Source organism: Rattus norvegicus, chromosome 11 (assembly GCF_036323735.1).
Source record: "Rattus norvegicus strain BN/NHsdMcwi chromosome 11, GRCr8, whole genome shotgun sequence".
Lineage (NCBI taxonomy): Eukaryota > Metazoa > Chordata > Mammalia > Rodentia > Muridae > Rattus > Rattus norvegicus.
Window position 1 is genome coordinate 78,430,716 of NC_086029.1, and position 9,804 is coordinate 78,440,519.

General features: G+C 43.5%; 1 protein-coding gene across 1 annotated transcript in view; it reads left to right on the top strand.

Moving 5' to 3' along the window:
* The window catches only part of Parp14 (poly (ADP-ribose) polymerase family, member 14), a 32,068-nt gene extending 22,582 nt beyond the window's left edge, over positions 1–9,486 (top strand). The window contains exons 13-17 of the mRNA NM_001191659.1: positions 1,929–2,135; positions 2,223–2,822; positions 4,086–4,219; positions 6,299–6,473; positions 7,474–9,486. Coding sequence (NP_001178588.1) covers positions 1,929–2,135; positions 2,223–2,822; positions 4,086–4,219; positions 6,299–6,473; positions 7,474–7,763 — 1,406 coding nt within the window. The 3' untranslated portion in view covers positions 7,764–9,486. The remainder of the gene's footprint in view (positions 1–1,928; positions 2,136–2,222; positions 2,823–4,085; positions 4,220–6,298; positions 6,474–7,473) is intronic.
* The last annotated feature ends 318 nt before the right edge of the window (positions 9,487–9,804 follow it).

Here is a 9,804-nt window from a genome sequence, read left to right on the forward strand (position 1 = left end):
CATCCACTCCACAAGTATTTTTGCATACCTACACATAGACAAACAAACATTTGATATATGGATGGATAGGGAAGAGCCCTCCAAGCCAATGACTTTATTTTTTTCTCCGGCCTTTTTATACCTGCTTAGACGAAAGTTCTCTAGAAAATTACCTTGTAGATAAAATGTTACACAAAATGGGAATTATAGAAGGATGTTGATATTAAGTTCAAAGCAGTGTTTCGTTCTATCAGCTCATTATAAGTTCAAAGCAACAGTTTCACGTGACCTTGCCTTAGCATAGTGTACACCTGTGGCTTCGTCCTTGGACCTGACCTAGAATGAATGTTTTTCCTTGATCACAAATTTGTCTCAAGCCTGTTTCTCTTTAGTGTAACTGTGAAAGCTCATTGTATTCCTTATTATGCAGCCTCTACTTACTATTTTATGAGGACTAGGCACATTCTATTCTTGATTCTTTATTACATCTTTCTAGCTAAACAACTAAAAGCATCTCTTAAAACTTTCTTTCTAAGAATATTTGAATCAAATCAGGAATTCTATAAAATTATTAATTCACCTAAACAGCATTAATTCATGAAAGTTCATCTTTATGTTAATTTGCAGAAAGTCTGCTCAATAGGGTGGACTAATGCCCAGGGATTATTATATTGATTTAATAATGACAGGAAAGGCAGATCAGCAGCAAGAAGCCACCCTGAATGAAGTTTCTTGGGGCCTTGCCTCTCAGAGCTCACCCATCTTAGGCCATGCAAAAGGTGGATCACCACCAGGAAGGCCACTTGTTAGCTTTAGCCTTTCCTAAATAGATCCTGACAATACCCCACCTAGGAGCAGACGCTTCCCTCACCCCAAGGTCCCCTCAACCCACTAGGGAATGAGCAAAACTTGGTCCCCATGTTGAGGTTTACCCCCCCCCCCAACCATAAAAGTATTTTCATTACTACTTCATAATTGTGATTTTGCTACTGTTAGGAATTGTAACAAAACTGGTCTGGACCCACATGTTAAGGTCCACAAGCTTAGTCAAAGGTATCTACTATCATTTTCTGCCACAGTGACCGGTACCATTGACAGGGATAATCCAAATTATCCAAAGCCAGCTTGCCCAGGGGACTGTTAGATTGCCCGTCATGTGACTTTGCCAGTTGCCATTCACTTTGTGCCTCACCCATGATTAGAAAGGGGTTTTTCACAGTCTTACCTAGTAGATGGTTCTCAGGGCTCAAGAAACAAGATCTGGAACATGCTGAAGACAGGAATGATCTACTCGTACATCAGCTTTGACTCCTTCTGGGCAGCTGAAATTGGACTGAATATAAGGAAGAAAGACATCCTGGAGGCTCAGGATAACCAATACAGGCAGAATTATAGATGACAAGTAGCTTATAGTTGTAGGTGCTTTTAGAAAAATCAGGTCCCCAGAGGTAGCTGGAAGGATGCAGACATATGTGTAAAATCAGGCAGAGGCGGGGGTAAATTGTCCCTCTATGGACCATGTTGTTTCAAAATGTACTAGCTCTCTTTTTTCCTTTTATGATCTTTTGAGACACTAGTAAATCGAGAGGGAGGGGAGAAGTCCCCTGGACTCTGTAATGGAAAGAGTGACACTGGGAGCCAGATCAGGTGAGGACAGATGTGAATGTCACAAACTACCAGTTGTGTTTTAGGGTCTTTTACTGGGGTGTTGGCCTGGGGTGTTTGGGTGTTGAACAGCATGGAATAAAACCTAGCCCCCTACCCCAACCCCAAAATGTACCTAGGACTTCAAAACTACCTGCTGGGGTAATATCAGAAGTCTACATCGATTATAGTGGGAGCAGGCACGTTTATTTCCTGTGACAACTAGAATTCCTTGTTTATGTTGCATCCTTTTGCAGGTGGATCTTAACCTTGACTTTTTAAAAAAAAAATTTGCTTTTTTGAAGGAAGCGCTCAACAGGATCCAAAGGTAGTAGCAAAAGCGGTATTGGATGCCATTGAAGAATTTGTCCAGAAGAAATCAGTGCAGGCTGTGAAGAGAGTTAAAGTTGTTATCTTCCAGCCCCATATTCTGCAATTTTTCTATGACAACATGAAAGAAAGAGAAGGTTCTCCAGCTCCTGTCAAGCCGTCAGTGATGTCTAAGATTGCCTGTGAGTTGGTAGCTTTTATGAAATATATATTCCTAACCTTGATGTTGAAGGGAGTAAAAGAAACGTTAATGTCCATTTTCTCTTTAGCCTTCCTTGGCTTTCCAACACAAGCTTCACCCCCAAAGAACACCCTGGTTTTGGAAAAGAAAATTGAGCTCACAGTTTTCCAGATATGTGGCCCAGGTGTAGACAGTGTGGAAGGTACAATCTCCTGGCTAAAGAGTCTGATTACCAAAGAGCAGTTTTCCTTCACCAATGAGGACGAGTGTGTCAGAGACTTTGACACCGAGGAGTACAGGAAACTGAATGAGATGCAGAAGAGGCTGAACATCATCATTGAGCTGAACCAGAAGAAACCTTTGATTAAAGTCTCAGGAATCAGCAGAGACGTGGTAGAAGCTAGAGATGAGATTGACAACATGGTCAAGAGCATTAGATTGGCTAAGGAAAAGGAAAACCAGGCAGACTACGTCTCTACATTTGTGGAATGGCAATATATTGCTAATAACACCACACGGTGTTTTGACAAGATAGCCAACATGCAGTTGGAGGATGCATGGAAGGCAAAGAAGAAGCACACTGTTGTCAAAATTCAGAATCAGGACTTCACGGTGGACTTGAGCACAAACACAGCCACGGCTCCCCAAGGACTGAGTTTCACTGTCCAGCGACTCCTCAAAGCTGAAGGTAGGTTAAATGCTCGAGCATGTCAGCCCACCGTTTACTCTCTGAGTTCAACAGTATTTTAGAAACATCCCAGTTTTTGTTTTTGAGACAGTGTTTCATGATGTAGCCATGGCTGGTCCAGGGCTCTGTGTAGTGCAGGCTGGCCTCAAACTTCTGCCTCCCATGTGCTGGGATTAAAGGCTTTTGCCACCATGCCCTGACACATTAAAATTTCAAGTAGAATAAAATTCAAATAACCCTAGCGGAATAATTTTAAAATCTTGATCTCTGTGTTTCCAGAGTCACCTGCCCAGGAACAACCATTGATAGTAATGGCAGCTAACCTTGTCCCTGCTCCCATCTCTGCAGCTTATAAACTTTCTGGAGCTAGTTCTTCTGGGAGATATGATGACCGCCCTAGTCAGAAACAGAAAAATAATAGTTTTAGGAGGAAAGTGGCCTAAAGTTCTCAAGAACACAAAGTCCAAGGAGAGGACAGATTTGTTAGTGTTTACTCACAAGTTGTCTTTTCTTTCCTGAGCAAAATGTTCTTGGATACGTCAAGAAGCAGCCTACAGATTCCCTGTTTTCTGTAGACAGTCATTCCTGCCTTCAAACCATATAAGCCCTTTTTGGCTTCCCATAGATGATATTCATCTTCTGTAGGATCAATATGAATGAACCCTTCAGATTCTGAGCAGCTCTGGACACACCACACGGGATATTCTGTAGCCTGTCACAGACAAACCCTACCACCCACCTACCTCTTAAGGGTGTAGTGAGACAAAGGAGGTACATGCAGGCTACCCTCTGGTGGTAATGAGGTGTTCTGGTTGAAATCCATGCATGTGCAAAACTGCAAAGACTGCCCAAAACAAGTTACATAATTAACTTGTAGAGGCTGAGCAGTGAATGAGGGTAAGTCAGAGTGTATAGTCAGTTCTCACACCTTAGCATGATCAAAAGAGAAGGTATAGACACAGAGACTGTAACCCTAGGAAACCTTAACTTGATACATCAGTGGCTTTTCTTCTGGAGGACGGTGCTGGGAAATGGGTCCAGGTCTCATATGTATCAAGCAAGAGGATCTACCTCCTTTGAAGAAGCTTTCTGGTCCATCCCGATACAAACGGTCTATGGTCCACACTTCTAACAAACATCCTTTTGGAAAGATAAGGAATTCCTTGAGTACATGGAATTATGAGATTGCAACTCAAGAGGGAGGCAGGGATTTTCAAAGCATACTGGGAATCTACATGGGAGCCCTAAATGTCTACTTTGCAGCTGAAATTCCTGCCAATTGGAGTGATATGAAGCAGAACAAATTGCTTGTGGTGAGTCTGCAAACCAGTGATGCCGAGTACACCATGGTATCCAGGGCCTTCCATCAGACCTGCCCAAACTTTGTCATAGAGAAGGTGAGTCGGCTGTTGATAAGGAGTTTCCTAATGGTGGCAACAACTGAAATCGTGATCCTCTATGAGTTCACTCACATAGTAGGGCTGCAGAAGTGGCCTAGGGGGTCAGTCAAGATTTTGTATTGCTCTCGCAGAGGACTCCACATTCCAAGTTTGGTTTCTAGCTCCATATCAGGTAGCCTGACAGTGCAGCACCAGCACTCTGAAATGATGCTTTTTCTTGAGCCCAGTGGCCATATATTTTTGTTTTAGTTATTCCTCTTCTAGCCTCTGTGGACACCTGTACTTACATGTGCCAACCCCAAATATATATAATCTAAAATGAAAAATAAACCCACTTTCAATTTATATCACATTTTTATCACCTAGAATCAGTCAAGTTTGTGTGGCTTATTCTGTCCTGCCATCTTTACATGGGTTCTGGGCATTAGATTCAGGTCACCAGGCCTGCAGGATAGGCATCTTTACCTACTGAGTCATTTCCCTGGCCCCCACCTTCAATTTTTTCGAAGGACATTTTTGCCGGGTATAGAATTCTGAATCGGCAGTCATTTTCTTTTAGGCATTTTGAAGAAATGATTCCACTATCTTTGGGCTTCATTGCTTCATTTTATATCTCTCTTCTCTCTGGAATCCTGCTTCATCAAATCCTTGTCTTCATCTCCCTTGCATCTTCTGGTAGCTATTGGTGAGAGAGTACGTTTGATTGTTATGATGGCCAAGAGCTAATGGCTAGCAATACATCTACTAAAAAAAAGTTTAAGATTTATTTTTCTTCCTCCCCTTCCTTCCTTCCTCTTGCCCTTTCTTTTGCATGGTGCTGGAAATTGAACCTCGGGTCTCACATACACTAAGCATTTATCCTTCTACTGAATTATACCACCAAGTCTGAAATAACTAAATGCTGTTTTTAAGAAACCACCCTTATAAAACTCTAAATTAAAAAACTGGAATTTTTTTTTTTTTTTTTGGTTCTTTTTTTCGGAACTGGGGACCGAACCCAGGGCCTTGCGCTTCCTAGGTAAGCGCTCTACCACTGAGCTAAATCCCCAGCCCCAAAAAACTGGAATTTTTTTTAAGCAAGAAAATTGAAAGTCTGAAAAAATGAGTTAAATGACAAAATTTAAGATGAGTGAAAATAATTTTTAAACATTTATTTACTTATTATGTATACACCATACAGCTTTCTGCCTGCATGTATGCACCTGCAGGCCAGAAGAGGGCACCAGACCTTGATTATAGATGGTTGTGCGCCACCATGTGGTTGCTGGGAATTGAACTCAGGACCTCTGGAAGAGCAGACAGTGCTCTTAACCTCTGAGCCATCTCTCTAGCCCCTGAAAATAATTTTTTAAAAACTCTCTACACAGTTGAAGATGAGAAAACTGTTGGGTAAATAGTAATAAGGGGATATGATGTAAAAACACTTAAATCATGTAAAAATGTGTGGAAATGTTGAGACTTTGAACTGGACAGTGCTTGTGCCTTTTTTATTTCTCAGGTTTTTGATATTTTTGAGACAAGGTCTTAACTTGTAGTTCAAGACTGTCCTCTAAGTCATGGCTTTCATTCATTAATCCTCCAAGTATTGGGCTTAGCACTCAGAGCGTGCCACCACACCCATATTGGAGGGGACATTATATATAACTCAATGGGCAAACTGCTTGCCATGTGACCAGGAGGGGCTGACTTCAATCCATGTGAAACATCCAAGTGTGGTAGTCCATCCTTGTAGTCACAGAGCTTCATGGAGAACACAGTGGATCCCTGGGGCTCACTGGCCAGCCCGCTGCAGGCCAGTAGGAGAGCCTTGTCTATGTGGGGTGTGTGGCTAGCACATGTGGAGGTGAGAGCCCTAACTTTGTGGAGTCAGTTCTTCACTTCCAACTTTAGGGATCAAACTCACGTCACCATATACTTACTGAGCTGTCTTACCAGTCCTAAAAGATTTCTGAGCATGGGACACTTGGCATTGAATTTGCAACTGAGTGTAATTTGTGTTTATGAAAGACGTCGATGCTGTTCTATTTGCTATTGCTGGCAAGGGCGCTTGGCACACTTTTCTTTGTTAACTTACAGATTGAAAGGATTCAAAATCCAGCTCTTTGGAGGAGGTACCAGGCGTACAAAAAAATTATGGATGAAAAGAATGGCAATGTGATAAATGAGAAGCAACTCTTCCATGGGACGGAGTTTGGCTCTCTGGCACAGCTCAACAGTAATGGATTTAACCGCAGCTATGCTGGGAAGAACGGTAAGCGCTGGGGTCTGGGAATCGCCGCACAAACCACTCAAACACCGATCTCAGTCAAATAAGGAGTTTCTTGAACACCACATCCAAGACTGATCGATCAGGGCCACAAGTCAGACTTGGGAGCTGACTGTGACATAGATCAAGGTCCTTTAGGGCTTTTAAAGCCTGAGAGCATTTGTACCAGTCAGGATTTAGGGATAGGGCACTTCCTTGGGAACCTGTCTGTTGTACACTTACCCTGCTCCCATTGGTTGGGGTACTCAACTGTGGCAGGGGACTTGCCTTGTCTAACATTCATGTCTTAACTTGTCAACCAAGATGTCAGTTACCCATGTACATGTCTCTCTGCCATGTAGGATGTCAGTTTCCAGGGAGGTCTTGGGAACTTAAACTTTACTGACCACTACTTAAAATGGAAGTCTTATTCCAAATAGTTGGGGTCCATCCCAGGGGCAGCCTATAAAGGCAAATACCATAAAAAGCTGGATGGTTGGTTCAGGTCTGAGCTTCTTGTGGGTAACTATACAAGGCAGTTCTACTGATTCTATCCTTACCGGTTTCCAAGGCCAAAGAACATAACAGAATATGTAACCAAGTTTGGCATGAGAAAGTTTCCTAGTAACAGCAGAAAAGTATGAGAAAGTTTCCTTATATTAGTAACAGCACAGAATGCAGGCTGGCCAGGTAACAGTTACCGAGGCATTACCAGTAAGAACACATATAATCAGATGCTGGCTGGGAGACCCCACCCTGGGCACCATGTGGGTTCACTGTGCTCCCTACACCACTGTCGGCCAGACTGGAGCTAATTTTAATAGTAAAACTAACATATTTCACCCCAAGAGCTTGTTTGCCCCTTTGAGGAGGAAAATTTAGTTTTTAAAAGAACCCAAACAAAATATTTTAACTGGTCGTTCCTTTTACATTAGTTGACATATTGGGCTAATGTGTTGATTTATATGCTGCACTGGATTTCTTTAATGTGTTTTTCTCTTTGCAGCTACAGCCTATGGGAAAGGAACCTATTTTGCAGTCAATGCTTCCTATTCTGCCCATGACACATATTCCAAACCAGATGCCAATGGGAAAAAGTATATGTATTATGTGCGGGTCCTCACTGGAAACTACACACAAGGAAACGCATCACTGATTGTGCCTCCTTCAAGGGACCCTCAAAATGCTACTGACTTGTTTGACACTGTCGCAGATAATGTTATAAATCCGAGTATATTTGTAGTGTTTTATGACAATCAAGCATACCCTGAGTATCTTATCACATTTAGGAAGTAACACTTTGGGGTGCCTTCTGAAAGACATTGGTATCTGCCGTAGGACAAATTTTAGCTGTTTTCCTTCTTAGACTTTCTTCTCTAAGAGCACGAGGTCTTTCTCTGCCACGGATTGTTTCCTCAGCTGCCCCTTCATAGTGAACATGAACCTACTTGAGAGCCAACCACTTGAGAATTTCAAGCAGGTGACAGCTTTAACTGCCTTCACAAATGTGAACCTCAAATCCACGGAAAAGAACAAACTTACGTTCTGGAAGGACAATAAAACCTTTATGCACTTTCAGAAAGCCCACAATACACCCACCACCAGTGGAGTTACATCAGAGCACCACTGTGCTGAGGGGCACCCAGGACCACTGAGCCAGTAAGGCTGCCAACTGAACAGATTCCAAGACAGAGAACTTCGTTCATCACTAACAGCGCCGTGTCCTGTGGGTTGGACAGTTCCAGCCAGGGTTATGTACAGACTGGGTTCTGGGATGTGGCTCTGGGTCTGTGTGAACTGAGCCCCCCAAGGAGAGGCACAGCTGAAGCCCTGTCAGGGGGCCCTTTTAATGTTGACACCAATGTTGAGGCTACCTAGTGAAGAAATGGGATGGGGCCTGCTACCTCTCCCATGGAAGTCCTTCTACTGGGTGAAAATGAATGAACTCTAACAGTATTGGCTAGCGTCTTTCTTGTGGCAGGCTGGCTTGTGATAACTTGAAGCTTTATGACTAAGTCAGTCATTTTGCTAACTCACTAACAGTATCTACTGGATGCGATTTGTTTCTTGTGATGCCAGAGATCACCCAGAGCCTCACATGGGCCAGGCAAGCACTCTACTACTGAACTATATTCCCAGCCTTTTAGTGAGGCAAGACTCCACTAAGTTGCCCTGGCAGGTTTGAACTCATTATCTTCCTGCATTGGCTACTTATTGGGGTGGGGTGGGGTGCTTAAATTGTTCTTTTAATTTTCTCCTGTACTCCCATTTATTGAGTGCCTGGACCCTTGTCAGGTAGAATAAGAGGTGTGTTCACATAGATAATTTTGTTTCCATAAAAAAAAATGCACTGTAAGAATTATGTCAAGGCCTAGGAGCAGGCTCAGAGTACAAGAGCTGTCCTTGCCAAAGGTCACTAAGGCAGGAACCGCAGAGCCAGCCACCAGAGTCTTGGTACTGGGTTGAGCCCCTCACTATTCCCAGCACAGAGCCTGGCCCTGAGGTAAGCCTGTGCTGCTTCAGAAGTTGGCTTTTCTCCTTCTGGGATTGGTGTCCACTCTGCCCCTTTTCTAGGTCATGGAGCTAGTGCGGTGTAATGTTCCCAGGAGGTAGGTACACTCTTAGGTGTTGTGGGGATCCAAGTGCTGGTTCCCACCATTGGCATTAACAGTGGACTGCAAGCAGAGAGAGGGGTCCCCATCATTGTTTCGTGGACACTGAGGCCTTGAGACCTTGGCTGCTGTGTCTATGTGGACTGGCAAAGACTGTGGCTTGGGAGGGGCTTCCTCAGCACTGGCACCTGAACTCAGCACCAAGGATGGCCCCAAGAGGCTTGTTTTCATTTGCCTTTGTTCTCCAGTGCTTTGGTTACCTCAGGGCAGGGCTGAACAATAGTGTGATGTTACATTGAAGAATAAAGACCCAACCAACAAATGTTAGTGTCATTTTCAGTCTAAGTAAATAAGCCATTATGTCATTTCCCTTACTTCCTAGTAAAGTTATGTAATTACATAATGTATGTCTCTTGGTGGAATCATTTTTCTCCTGAAGGGCAAATATAGGAGCGGCTCAGTGACATACAGTGGCCACTGCTGATAGGTAGTCACAACCAATAGGACAGCACCAGGAGTCCCTTAGGTGCTAACATTCAGTTGGAAACCACTGGAAGGGCACAATGCAGGCAGGATTTAAGAAGTCTGTCTCCAACGAGCAACAGCGAGCCTCGAACCAGCGACAGGTCTTGATAGCTCACTGTAGGGTCACACAGTCCTATGTAACGTAGTCACCCGAGGGACACTCCATGCCATCTAGAGGCTGCTTTCAGCGAACACCTCAA